A 15,096-nucleotide genomic window follows, 5' to 3' on the forward strand; every position below is an offset into this window, starting at 1 on the left:
AGGAAGGGAAATCATAAAAGGAGAGGGATGAGGATCGACCTGGCTCCTGGGAAGAGGGGTATTCCCAGCTAGGGGGCTGCAGAAACAAAGCAAAAAAGCCAGGTGTGGTGGCTTACTTGGCCAGACTGGGGGTTCTGGGTGTGGCTGGAGCTTTGGCTTTGAGGGGTAAGACAAGAGGAAGACATTGGAGGGGAGGTAGGCAGAGGAGCGGCAGCTGGGAGCTGCATTCTGCCGGCAGTGGGGAGCTGCAGAGGAGTCTTAGAAGGGAAATTACATGATTTATCTCCTGTTTAGAAGTGGAAAAATAAGAGGATAAAGAGCAGTAAAAACAAGAAAATGAAATAAACTATGATCCATTCCCACTGTTCAAATTCTGTTTTATCATTCACCAGTGGTTTTTCCTGTAGTTACATTAGGTACATGTACAAGCTTGCTTTTTAAAGAAAAACCTCAGAATGAGATCCTATTGTACTCACTACCTTTGAACTTTATTCATTCTATCTTTATAAGCATCAGTAAAACATTTCTAAAGCATCATTTTGATAAGTACACAGCATTATATCAATATATCATACTATACTCACCTTAAGAACATAGATTGCCTTTATATTTTCACTATCTTAAATAATGATAACATCTTGAAGATTCTCTTACTTATTGCTTTAGGATAAATTCCTTGAAGTGAAAGTTCTAGCTCAAATGAAATATGGATTGTAAAAGGCCTGCATGCATCGTGGCACCCATGCTGTTGGTCAATATTAAGCTCTTCTAACTTTGCCAAATCATGGCTGATAAAGACTAGATCATTGACTGAACTTGAATTTCTTTGAACTGAGGTTGAATGAGGCTTTGTGAATTTAATTACTCAATTGTAATTACTTTTATCAACTGAATGTTCATGCCTTTTGCCTTTTATCATATTGGTGTGTTTATCTTGGTTAATAAATCCTAGTGTATCTATATAATGTTGCTCATGCCATGAAGTCAGGTATGATTGAAACATGGTAGCAAACTTCCTTTAGGACACCTGTTGTTTTTCTTTCTTTAGCCCTGAAATCACATGAAGCTGTGGGTGGAGATTCACCTGATAGTCCCAGAAACCCCTCTCAGCCTGAGCACCATGAGTAACCAGACTCTGGTAACAGAGTTTATCCTGCAGGGTTTTTCAGAGCATCCAGAATACCGTGTGGTCTTATTCAGCTGTTTTCTCTTCCTCTACTCTGCGGCCCTTACAGGTAACATCCTCATAATTTTGGCCATCACCTTCAACCCTGGGCTTCACACCCCTATGTATTTTTTCCTGTTAAACTTGGCTACTATGGACATTATCTGTACCTCCTCCATCATGCCCAAAGCCCTGGAGGGTCTGGTGTCAGAGGAGTGCTCCATCTCTTATGGGGGCTGCATGGCCCAGCTGTACTTCCTCACATGGTCTGCATCCTCTGAGCTGCTGCTCCTCACAGTCATGGCCTATGACCGCTATGCAGCCATCTGCCACCCTCTGCATTACAGCACCATGATGAGCAAGGCATTCTGCAGCCTGTTGGCGTCAGGTGTGTGGGTGCTCTGTGCCTCCAACACGGCCATCCACACTGGGCTGATGCTGCGCTTAAATTTCTGTGGCCCCAAAGTCATTACCCATTTCTTCTGTGAGGTGCCTCCTCTGTTACTTCTCTCCTGTAGCTCCACCTATGTGAACAGCATCATGATTGTCCTGGCTGATGCCTTTTATGGCATATTGAACTTCTTGATGACCATAGTGTCATATGGCTTTATCATCTCTAGCATCCTAAAGATGCGAACTGTGGAGGGGAAGAAGAAAGCCTTCTCCACCTGCTCATCCCACCTCATTGTAGTTTGTATGTATTACACTGCTGTCTTCTATGCCTACATAAGCCCCGTCTCCAGCTACAGTGCAGAAAAGAGCAAGTTGGCTGGCGTGCTCTACACCATGCTGAGTCCAACTCTCAACCCCCTCATCTATACTTTGAGAAACAAGGAGGTCAAAGCAGGCCTCAGGAAGCTATTCCCCTTTGTCAGAAATTAGTTTGTGTCTTCTGAAGCTCTTCTTCAGAGTGCAGGTTTAGTGGGAGCTGACTTTTCTGTGAAGGGTCTGATAAGCAAGTTTCTGGACTAGAAGGTGAATAAACCTATCTCTTCCACCCAAGCAGAACATCTGCATAGATGAGATTGGAATCTGGTGTTCTGAGGCTGGCGGATGTGAGGACTGTGGTTCCATGTGAGCCTTTCAGATATGGGGTCTCATGGTCTGACCCTGAGGTAAATTCGGTGCAAAGTTGGCAGTCAAACAAGGCTAAGAGAAGAAAAGGCTCCTTGTGTTTTAGACACATAGTTGTATGAAAATGTTTTCCTTTTTTTCTTTTTCTTTTGTATGAACAATGTTCAGACTGTAAATCCTGAAATCATACGTAGAATTTAGGTGTGTGGGCTCCTAAAGAACTAGGCAGGATGTGTGGACCTTACAGCGTCCTGGGAGGATTACCAGAATGAAGAATTGCTTTAAGGTGACCACTGGCGCCCCTACGAAGTCTTCTGTCTACTATCTTACCACACGTATTTCCACGGGAGATAATTAGACTCAAATAATAGTTTCTGGCTCAAATGAAAACTGTTGTTCCTGTTTCTCCTGTTTCTTCCCACTAACACTCATGGTAAAATGTATTATTAGGTTCACCACTTTGTTTTAACAGCTTTATTGAGTTATAATTTATATACAATCACCACTGTGTTTTGAATGTCAAATTTCAGCTTTAAAACTTGATGCTTGAGCTATGCATCTAGAAAAATGCCTGAGATTTCCCATTTCTCCTTTACTTAGTTCTCAGAACATGAGGATCTGACCTACCTCAGTCACCTGGAGTGGGGAAAACTGCTATGATTTAGCTCTAAAAACTACACAGCATTGTAAGAAGAAGACAATGTTACCTTCCCATTGTTTCAGGATACACCTGGGTGGACAAATCCTTCATTTCTGTTGAAGACAGTTTTTGAGTTTGAGCTCCATGCTGTTAGATGCTGTTAGAAAACAGGACTGGAAAATCTATTATCTTTATCATGATGCATTGAAAATGATAGAAGCAAGTTGTGAATGTTAACTGACTCTTTGGGACTGAATAAAAACACATACTATTTGCTATTGTAGATGGACGATGGAAGCTGAGATTAGAGTTTGATACTGATTTACAAGGGATGAGTTGCCCATGGCTGTTCATCCAGTATTCTCATTCTCATTCTCATTCATTGGAAGCACATTGATTTTGGGCATGAAATTCAAGAATTTGATGAACCATGGCCTGACTGTGGCATTGGCATATATGTTAATATGGACCAGGTCTAATCTCTTCTAAGAGAATTCAGACACCTAAATAACATGTTGAGGCCCTCAGTGGTCTCAGAGACTTTCCAATGAGTAAGGTTTTGAGAACTACCACTAATGACTCAAATGATTACTAATAGATTTTCAACATGCCATGAAAAGCATATATTCCCTTATTGTATTATTCGTTTTGGTTTCTTATAATGTTCATATGTTCTACATTTTGTAATGGATTTTTTAAAAAATAAAAAGTACTTAGTTGAGAATTGAGTGTTTAAGAGAGTATTACTAATTTGGCAAAACAGAAATATGAGACTTGATCTATATCCTTAGAAAACTAGTAACCCAGGTAAAAGGACACTAGTGCTTATGATGATGAATATAAAAAGAAGAGAAATGGTATAAAGGGCGTCTTGCTGCAGGATGTAGTGTAATGGTGTGGATGGACAGAGATGTTTGTAATGTGGAAAGAGCCCTGAAGGTGGGGGGAGAAGATCTGGGTTCAAATTAAGACTCTTTCTGAGCACTCAACCCTTTTAAGTATATAGAGGATGATAAGTTAACCTAGAGATGCTATCAGGATTGAATCAGAGAACTGAAAACAATATCAAGTGCCATGTAAGTTTAAGATGCTACTGTTGGTTAGTGATCGCTGAGGACAGGAACAGTCAAGGAGCAAGATGTCACAGTCCCTTGTCCCTGCGTGGCTTAGGGTGATATTTGCAGTGTTAGCTGGAAAGGGTAAGCGGGGGCTGAGTGGCATTGGACCACACAGAAATGGACTCCTCTTCTCTTCCCAGTTCAGCTGAGCCCTCTGTCTTGGGCTTTGTCCTTCAGAGCCCTATGTGAGCAACTGGCCCTTCTCTCTGCTACCCTCTTGGTCCAGGCAGAGCATCCTTTCCTGCCAGAGTGCTGTTCTGCTTGGAGTTTGCCTTCTCAGGAACAAATGTACTCTTTTGCTTCAGCTGGCCTGACAACTGAGGCTTTGTGCATGCGTGTGTGTGTGTGTGTGTGTGTTGTGTGGCTCCTTTTGAAGGAATTGGTGCCAGTTTGCCTGCCTTAGCTGAGACAGAGAAACAGCTTTTGCTTGTCCATAATGTTATTTCTTTAAATTAGTTCTTGTAATTTAATGCAGACAAACTCATGACATATGGGCTTTCAGCAGACAGCTCTTATTTTTGAACTAAATAGTTTTTATCATATTACCTATATGCCTATAAACAGAAAAAAAAGTATAAAATCATTATGCTTATAGCTCTTACACAACCATCGATCCTAACAAATATACAACTTAAACACATACAAGACTATAAAAACAACTTGAATTCTAATTAATAACATTGATCCAATGGATAACAAATAGTGTTTGGCTAAAACTAGATTTCCACTTTCTATTGAACATTCTACTGATTTGTAAATTTGAGTTAAGCGTTCTTAAATTATCATATGTTTTCTCAGTTCTAACCACTTTCTTTTTATTGAAGTATAGTTGATACACAATATTGTATTAATTTCAGGTGTACAGCATGGTGATTTGACAATTACATGTATTACTGAACACTCACCATGATAAGCATAGTTACCATCTGTCATAATGCAAAGATATTACAATGTTATTGACTATATTCTCTATGCTGTACTTTCTATAACTGGTTGACTATGACTTCACATTATCAATTTTTTGAAGAGCGATAATGAAGAACTAATAGAACTTTACCTTTACCCATTTCTCTGCTTTTTGTCTTTGATAATGTATATGAGTTAAGGAAAACACATTGTTTCTTTGAATGATTTCCCAACCACAATCCCTTGCCCTTTTGACCTCCCTGAATCAAGCGGACCTCCTGTAAGTGATGGAAACAAGATTGGTCTGAATCAGCACACCATACAGTGAAGGGTCTGACTGATTAAGATAAGATAGGGGGCTGTGGTACATCTAGTCTCCCTCTGTGGAGCCTGCTTCATGAACTGGAGTCTTGGCCACATTCCTGTCCTTTGACCCTGGACAATAAGATAGTTGCATGCTTGTGTTTTATATTGGCTTTCCTTTTTCTTCAGTTTAGGAATTGATCCTTGGGTGCAACTGCACCACAGTTTGTCAGCCTTGACACTGTTGGCATTTGGGCTGGATCGATGTCCTGTGTACTGCAGCATCCTGGGCCTCCGCCTGCCAGGTGCGAGCTTGCCCGGCCCAGTCATGACAAGCAAGAATGTCTCCAGTCATTGCCAGATCTCCTTGGCTGAGAGAAAAGGGAAGCAAAATTGTCCCTGGATGAGAACCACTGAACTGCAGCCAACCAGAGATGGCCTCTCTCATGCTGGGAAGGATTTCTGATTGCTGCACTGTCACTTCTGCACTAGGACTACTGCCTGCTGCTGATGTGAGAGCTTTTGTATGTCAAGTCTGCAACTAAGTACTATCACAGTCTGTCTCTAGCTTTCCAGTAACACTGTAAGAGGATAGATAGATAACCTGTCCAAGTCATACAACGAGTGGAAGGTGGAGGTAGTACTTGAACAGAAACCCCATAAATCCAGAGCATAAGCTCTGAATCACCCAAGTATATGAGAGCCTGTCATGAACTACAGCTTCTGCTGCTGTGCATAGTTGGAACAAGGGACTTTGTTAAACCAAGGAACATACCACCTTCTCCTGTTTTTTTCATGCTAGGATCGCTGTCTGAGCTAGTGTGGATCAGGGGTGGATCTTGAGTTCCTTGCACAGCAACCAGCTCATTATTAATCTGTTGTCTCACAGTAGCTCCCTTCCAACCTGACCACTGGGTCTGGAAGCACAGTCTTTTTGAGTATGTTTTGAAAGGTCATAATGGCCTCAGCAGAGGACAGAAGATTGAGATCCTACAAACTTTTGTCAGGGCTACTGAAATGATGTCTGCCACTTAATTAGCAGAGAAGGAAGACCTGAGCCACTTTCTGAGATGTGGATTTCATAGATCCCTATCCAGCAGATGCAGGGATTTTTTTCCCCAGAGAAAGGGCCCTTCCAAAAGATTGGAGATGCCCTATCACAGTTAATATCCATTGCTTGGAGCAGATTATTATTTTATCTTTTAGATTTAATCTAAGATCCCTCTTTCTTTTGGTAAAAGAGAGTCTAGGAATTACTTTGATAAAGGCAAGCAAGAGGCATTTAGCCCACCCTGTGGGGGAGGGGACAGAGCCCAGAGGCATGGCTGGACTTTAGTCCTCCACTATCAGCTGGCATGAGCCCAGTACCCTCCTCGATGAGAGCTCTATTTATTAGCAGTCACCACAGCTGAACCCTACTCTCCTGGGGGCCCAGCTAGAGAGTGCCCCTGACATTCTCTGCAAAAGCATGACATGAGGAGCGCATCAGGGTTATTAAGCACAGTATCTCCTTACACTGGTCCCATGTCACATTAAGGACCAAGTCTAATTCAGTCTTGCTTTGTCCTTTTTTGGAAGTGAGCAAGGCTCATGTCTCTGTTAGGCTAGGATTCCCCACACATCGGAGTCTGAATCTGCTTGTACTATGACACTAAATTAATCTGCCTTTGTGTGCTCCCATATCTGTCTTTCCCTCTTTAAACACTTGTACTCAGACTACGATAGACTTATCAGAAGAATGAGATCTATTGGATTCTTCATTTTCTTAATTATAAGAAACAGATGTGATTACATAGCACTATAAATGTGTGCTTTCTAAGATGGAACTGTCACCCATGTTTCCTATACCTGGTAGTGGAAAAACTGAGATCCCACATAGTAATACAACTTCCACTCAGATTCCCTGGGATGCTAATTAATCTGCCTAGCATAATTTGTGTGGATCCACACACCAAGAAACATACCACCTTTTCCTGCTTTTCTCATGCTGGGACAGCTGTCTGAGCTAGTGTGGATCAGGGTTGGATCTCGAGTTCCTTGGGCAGCAACCAGCTCATTATTAACCTGCTGCTCTCAGCCTGAAACCCAGATCTGGAACCATGGGCATGGGGTTCTGCACACCATATTTTATCTTTGCAGCTGGATTCCTGTTAGTCTTTTTCCAGAGGAGGCCCTAGGGAGAGACTGAAACACAGGAGGGAGCAGGGACTTGCTCTGTCCCACTTGCTTCCTGTGTCTGTCAGCATCACCGTGATGCTGCTGCTTTAACTCTGCAGCAGTGACTGGGTCTAGTGACAGCAGCTCGGGCAGTTTTCACACTTGCAGGAACAGCCTCACTGGTCACCTCCGAGATGCCTCAGTGGTCACCACTGTTGCCCACTCAGTGGTTGGAATCCCAGTTCAGTGGGGACTCCTCCAATGTCCTGAGGAAGCAGCTCCTGCTGAGGCCTGTCCGCAGGGGCCTGAGCCCTAGCTCTGTGGGGTCTCCGTGCACCATAGGAAGACCAGGCCTGTCCAGGAAGCACACCCCATAGTGATCTCTGACCTGGGGCAGTGGAGCCCCTCCTTTGGGTTTCTCAGTTACAATCTCAGGCCTCCTCGCTGTTCCTCTGGTCCTAGGAGATAAAGCCGCACTTCGCTCTGGTCTCTGCACTTGCTGTCTCCATGTCACCCCAGTGCTCCCTTCATGCCCTTGCAGGCCTCCAATACTCATCTAACCAATTCCTGCATTAAAGCCTCTCAGTTAATATATATGATGTGGTTTCCCTGCCTGGACCCTGACTGATGAAGGCCTCCCTTCAGTGGGCCTCTGGTTAATGCCACTATGCTGCTCCTGCCTGGCTTATTTCACTGAGCATAATGCCCTCCAGGCCCATCCATGTTGCAAAGGGCAGGATGTCTTTCTTTTTCGTAGCTGAATAATATCCCATTGTGTATATGTACTACTTCTTCTTTATCCATTCATCTATTCACAGACACTGGTTTCTTCCATATCTTGGTTATTGTAAATAATATGGCAGTAATATAGGGGTGCATATAGCTTTTCAAATCAGAGATTCTGTTTTCTTCAGGTAAATTCCTAGAAATGCAGTTACTTGGCCATATGGTATTTCTATCTTTAGGTTTTTGAGGACCCTCCATACTGCTTTTCACAGTGGATGCATTAATTTACATTTCTAATAGTCTCTGTAGAGGGTTCCTTTTTCTCCACATCCTCACCAACATTTGTTATTTTGGATAGTGGCCATTCTGATGAGTGTGAGGTAATATTTCACTGTGGTTTTGATTTGCATTTCCCTAATGATTAGTGATGTGGAGCATCTTTTCATGTGCCTGTTGGCCATCTGTATTTCTTGTTTGGAAAAATATCTGTTCTGGTCCTCTGCCCATATTTTACTTGGGTTATTTGTATTTGGGTGTTGAGTCATAAGAGTTCTATATGTATTTTGGATGCTAAACCCCTTATCAGGTATATACTTACAAATATGTTCTCCCATACTGAAGGTTGCCTCTCTGTTTTGTTGATGATGTCCTTTGCTGTACAGAAGTTTAGTTTGATGCAGTCCCACTTATTTATTGTTGCTTTTGATTCCCTTGCCTGGGAAGACGCATCCAAAAAAAATGTTTCTCATGCGGATGTTCAATAAATTTTTGCCTATGTTTTATTCTGAGAGTTTTATGGTTTCATGACCTGTATTTAGGTCTTTAATCCATATCAAATTTACTTTTGTGTATGGAGTTAGGTAGTAATCCAGTTTCATTCTCTTGCATATAGCTGTCCAGTTTTTATAACACCATTTATTGAAGAGATTGCCTTTTCCTCATTATATATTCATGGCCCCTTTATCATATATTAATTGACCACATATGCATTGGTTTATTTCTGGGCTCTTTATTCTGTTCCATGGATCTACACATTCTTGTGCCAGTACCATACTGTTTTGATTACTGTAGCTTTGTAGTATAGCTTGATGCCAGGGAGCGTAATACCACCAGCTTTGTTTGTCCTTCTCAACATTGCTTTGGATATTTGGGGTCTTATGTGGTTCAATATGAGTTTGAGGATTTTATTCTCTACTTCATTGAGAAATGCCATTGGTATTTTGATAGTGATTGCATTGAATTTGTAAATTGTTTTGGCCGGGATGGCCACTTTGACAATATTAAATCTTCCTATCTGTGAGCATGGGGTAACTTTCCATTTATTTGTGTATTCTTTAATTTCTCTCATCAGTGTCATATAGTTTTCAGAGTATGGGTTCTTCACTGCCTTGGTTAAGTTTATTCCTAGTTATTTTATTCTTTTTGGTGCAATAGTAAATTGAATTGTTTTTCTGGTTTCTCTTTCTGATAGTTCATTGTTAGTATACAAGATGCAACAGCTTTCTGTATATTGATTTTGTATCCTGCAACTTTACTGACTATAGTTATTATTTGTAATAGTTTTTGCTGAAGTCTAGAGTTTTCTATGTATCATGTCATTTGCAAATAGTGACAGTTTTACTTCTTCCTTATGAATTTGGATGCTTTTCATCTCTTTATCTTGCCTGATTCCTGAGGCTAAGAACTCCAGTACTATGTTGGATAAAAGTGGTCAGAGTGGGCATCCTTGTCTTGTTCCTGATCTTAGAGGAAAAACTTTCAGCTTTTTGCCACTGACTATGATGTTAGCTGTGGGTTTATCATATATGGCCTTTCTTATGTTGAGGTATGTTCCCTCTATACCAATTTTTTGAGAGTTTTTATCATGAATGGATGTTGAATTTTGTCAAATGCTTTATAAGCATCTATTGAAATTATGATATGGTTTTTATCCTTCCTTTTCTTAATGTGAGGTATCACATTGATCTAAAATATTATACCATCATTGTCTGCTTGAAATAAATCCTTACTTGGTCATGATGGATGATCCTTTTGATGTACTTTTGAATTCAGTTTGCTTATATTTTGTTGAGGATTTTAGCACCTATGTTCATCAGGAATATTGGTCTATAATTTTATTTTTTTGTAGTGTCTTTGTTTGGTTTTGGTATTAGAGTGATGTTGGCCTCATAGAATGAGTTTGGAAGTCTCCTCTTCTACTTTTTGGAATACATTAAGAAGGATGGGTATTAGATCTTCTTTAAATGTTTGGTAGAATTCAACTGTGTCCCAGAATTTTGTTTCTTGGGAATATTTTGATTACCAATTCAATTTCATTACTGGTAAATGGTCTATTCAGATTTTCTGTTTCTTCCTGAGTCAGTCTGGGAAGATTGTACTTTTCTAAGAATTTGTCCATTTCTTCTAGGTTGCCCAGTTTATTGGCATATAATTTTTCATAGAATTCTCTTATAATTCCTTGTATTTCTATGGTGTCAATTGTAACTTCTCCTTTCTTGTTTCTGATTTTTTTATTTGTTTTCTCTCCTTTGTTTATCACAATTGATAAGTGTGGCTAGGGGTCTATTTTGTTTATCTTCTCAAAGAACCAGCTCTTGGTTTCATTGACTTTTTTCTATTGATTTCTTATTCTCTATCTTACTTATTTCTATTCTGATTTTTTATTATATCCCTCCTTCTGCTCACTTTGGGTTTTCTTTGTTATTCTTTTTCTAGTTCCACTGGTTGTGAGTTTAGTTTGTTTATTTGGGCTTGTTCTTGTTTCTTGAGGAAGGCCTGTATTGCTATATAGTTTCCATTCAGAACAGCTTCACTGCACCCCACAAATTTTGAACTGTTGTGTTTGTGTTTTCATTTGTATTGACTTCCTTTTTGATTTTTTCATTGATCCAGTGATTATTTAGAAGTATGTGGTTTGGCATCCATGTTTTTGTGGGTTTTTTTTTTTTTTGCTGTTCTTCATGGAATTGATTTCTAGTTTCATACTATTGTGATCTGAAATGATGCTTGACAATTACATCATTTTGAATTTACTGAGGCTCTTTTTGTGTCCTAATATGGTATCTATTATGGAGAATATTCCATGTGCACTTAAGAAAAATGTTTACCTTGCTGCTTTTGGTTGGAATATTCTGCATGTATTGGTTAAGTCCACCTGGTCTAATGTGTTATTCAAAATCTCTGTTTCCTTATTTATTTTCTATCTGGATGACCTGTCCATTAATGTAAGTGGGGTGTGAAAGTCTTGTAATATGATTGTGTTGCTGTCTGTTTCCCCTTTAGTTCTGTTTGTGTTTGTTTCATGTATTTAGGTCCTACTATGTTAGGTGCATAAATATTTACAATTGTTACTTATCCCTTTATTGCTCTGTAATTTCCTTCTTTGTCTCTTGTTACTTTTTATGTTTTGAAGTCTATCTTGTCTGATGCAAGTACTGCTACTCCCACTTTTTTCTCCCTTTTATTTGCATGAAATATCTTTTTCCACCTCTTCACTTTCACCAAAGACCAACCAACATGGACTCATATTCCCAGAGGAGATCTCAAGGGCCTGATGTGCAAGATTCCTGAACATTCGTCCCCTCCCTACTCTATTTCTCTCCCTTCTGCTTGTGGGCTGGGATTGGAGAAGGGCTTGGGTCCCAATTTTTCAGGGGTATGTCCCTTTACCTTTCTCAATGTGGTCTTATCTTCTTTGCCAGGAGTAGATGGTCTGTTCTGTAGTCTTCAGTTCATTTTCAGGTTTAGCTGCATTTTCTAAAGTTGCTTCATCAGTGTGAAATTCAGAGGAGGTTTTCACCTTGCCATCGTACTCTGCCATTTTTTTTCTACCCAGATATGCATGTTTTACTACAATTTTTAGAATGATATGTCAATAGGGAAGTAGAAACTTCCCAGATGAATGCAAAGTAAAAAAACTAAAAAATCAGAAATTTCAAGAAATGTGGGTCAATTTCAAAGGTGCAACATATTTGGAAGCATAATTGTTAAGACCAGAAGCAAAATAAAGAGCTAACAGTCAGAAGGAATATTTGAAGTAATAATGGTTGAAAACTTTCAAAAATCAGTGACAGATACCAAACTTCAAGCCCAGGAAAGAATATCAAGCAAAATAAAAATGCCAAATACTACATGTAGGCATAGTATGCAAACTGCAGAAAATAAGTGATAAAGAGAATATCGTGGCTGGTCCTGATCTCTTAGGCCTCCTACTCTCCCTTTGGGAGTGTAGTTTCTCCTTGCTAAATAAGATATAGATTTCTAATGGGAAAGAGAGGAAGAGAGAGAAAGAGAGAGAAAGAATGAATTTTGAAGAAGCCAGAGGAAAAAACATACATTACACATAGAGGAAATAGGATTTCAGCAGACTTACCAGAAACCATGTGAAAAATAATACAGAAATATAAGAAAAGTTTAAAAGGAAAAAAAACCCCAACAGTCTGCTATATCCAGCAACACTATTTTTCAAATGTGAATGAGAAATGAAAACATTTTCTGATAGGCAAATCTGAGTGAATTCATTGCCACCATGCATTCCTACAAGAAATTTTGAAAAAAGTTCTCAGGCAGAAGGAAAAGAATATAGGCAAAAATCTTGAATATACATAAGGCAAGGAAGAAGACACAAAAGGAAAATAAATGAAGGTATAAAACATTTTTAAATTCTTAATTGATCTAAAAGATAACTGTTAAAATTAACTAGTAATTACATGAAGTGATTATAGGATATGGATAAGTGAAACAAATGGTAGCAATGTCATAAGGTACTAGAGGAAGAATTTCCTGTTATAAGACACATTTGCTAAAGATTAAGCAGTTTAGTATTATGTCAAAGTTAACTTAAATTATGTAAAATGTATTAGGCAAATGCTATGTTACATATATTTTAATACAACTCAAAAATTTAATTGATTAACATAGTAAACCATAGAATTTTGCACATTAAGGGTAAACAGTATGATATGAGAATTATATTTCAACAAATGTACTAAAATATACGTTGAAAATTTTCAGACAATGAAAAAATTTTTTAAAAGAACAATTCATATGCTAAGAGAGCATATATAAAGGAATCATACAAAATGCTCAAGTAAATCCAGAAAAAGCAAAGAAATTGGCAAAAAGAGAAACAAAAAATATAATGAACAGAAAACAGTTGTAAATGTAGTACATATTCCAATTATATAAATAATCACATTAAACATGAATGATATAAATATACCAGTTAAACGGAGATCATTAGAATAGATTACAAACCAACAAAAAAAAATACAGTCCAAGACAAACAAAACCATATTCAAGACTGTTTTCTAAGAGATGCCCACTTTAAAAATAGATATGCAGCTGAGTAAGTGATGGATAATGTTATATCATGCTAACACTAATCACAAGAAAGTTGGAGCAATTATATAAACTATATTAATTTTATAGAAAGCAGATTTCAGAGCAAGGAAAACTATCAGAAATAAAGAGAAGCATAAACTAATGATAAAGGGTCAATTCTCCCAGAAGACATAACAATCCCAAATGTGTATGCATTAACAAACGAATATCAAAATATATGCAGCAAAATTTGGTAGAGCTACAAGAAGAGAGACAACACACTATTATAGCTGGAGACTCCAACAGTCCTCTTGCAGAATTTGATAAATCAACCAACAGGAATCAGTAAGAATACAGATGCCAAAAAATGCTCTATGAATGAACTTGTTTTAATGGACACTTACAGAGTATGCCAACCAAGAAAGGAATGCACAAACTTCTCAAGATCTCATGAAGAACTAAATAAGCATCCAGGCAGCATAAGATGTCTCTCATTTATCCCCTCTTCAACAACAAAGAAAATTAGCATTCAGCAACAAACAAAAGTGTCTATGAAGTTGTGGGATCCAGCACCTTATGCCAAGTGACCTGGAAATATGCATCAGGCAATATGTAGACCAACCTCAGAATGGACTTCAGGAACTGGCAGGAGCCTGTTAACTGGCTCCAGTATCTGTCAGCCACAGTCTGGGTACACCTAGACATTACTGATTTGTGGGACCCATGGATGAGAAAGCCTTTGTGGAAGTCCAGGTTCCCATAGGAGAAGTTCCAGCACTCAATTGAAACAAAAATTACAGGTTTAGATTCACTGGTGTGGGATTGAGAAACCACATACAAGCTTAAGAATTCTGCTATAAAGGAGCAAAAAGCACGAAGCAAATGTATCCATATGTCAGAGAAAGCCTCAGATTACATCAAGTCAGGCAAAAGGTATCTCTCACTTGGAGGCAGCTAGTAAAGATTAGAGGAGGAGAATGCTCCTTCAAATGTGAAAACAGCAAAGCAAAACTCCAGAGAATATAAAAAAACCAAGGAAACATAATATCATCAAAAGATCACAATAATTTTACAATAAATAGACAAAAATACATGGACACTCAGTAAAGAATTCCAAATAGTTGTTATAAAGAAATTGAAATTGAATTATAAGAAAAAATACAAAGAATTAAACAAAATCAGAAATTAATACATGAACAAAATGAGAACTTTAACAAAGATATAGAAATTATAAAAAAAAGACCAAACAAAAATTCTAGAGTAGAAAAATTCAATGAATGACATGAAAAAAATGCAATAGCATGAACAATACAATAGACCAAACAGAAGAATCAGTGAGTTGGCTAGGAACTTTAAAATAACCCAGCTGGTATATAAAGAAAAAAAAAGAATGAAAACAGGGTGAATAAAACTTCTGTGATCTATTGAACAACAACGAAAGAATCAATATCCAAATCTTTGGAGTTACAGAAGATGAGAGGGAGAAAGGGCAGAAAGAAATTCCCAAACACGGGCAGAAATTTGGACATTCAAGTTCTTGAAGATACTAAGTCATTCTATTAATTTAAGCCAAAATGAACTCCTATCATTTTGTCTGGATGAATTATCCAGTGCTGACAGTGGGGTATTGAAGTCCCCAAAGATGCATTATAATAAAACTGTCAAAAGTCAAAGACAAAGAGATG

At 38.7% G+C, this 15,096-nt stretch overlaps 1 protein-coding gene across 1 annotated transcript; it reads left to right on the plus strand.

Moving 5' to 3' along the window:
- The first annotated feature begins 1,060 nt into the window (after positions 1-1,060).
- LOC118914099 (olfactory receptor 13A1) lies at positions 1,061-2,047 on the plus strand. Its single transcript, XM_036888592.1, has one exon. It carries the CDS (start codon positions 1,061-1,063, stop codon positions 2,045-2,047), a length of 987 nt encoding a protein of 328 aa, XP_036744487.1.
- The last annotated feature ends 13,049 nt before the right edge of the window (positions 2,048-15,096 follow it).

The sequence above is a fragment of the Manis pentadactyla genome, chromosome 8, assembly GCF_030020395.1.
Source record: "Manis pentadactyla isolate mManPen7 chromosome 8, mManPen7.hap1, whole genome shotgun sequence".
Classification (NCBI taxonomy): Eukaryota; Metazoa; Chordata; class Mammalia; order Pholidota; family Manidae; genus Manis; species Manis pentadactyla.

Excerpts from the sequence above, each read along its gene's own strand:
- LOC118914099 (XM_036888592.1), top strand. The coding sequence starts at position 1,061 with ATGAAGCTGTGGGTGGAGATTCACCTGATAGTCCCAGAAACCCCTCTC.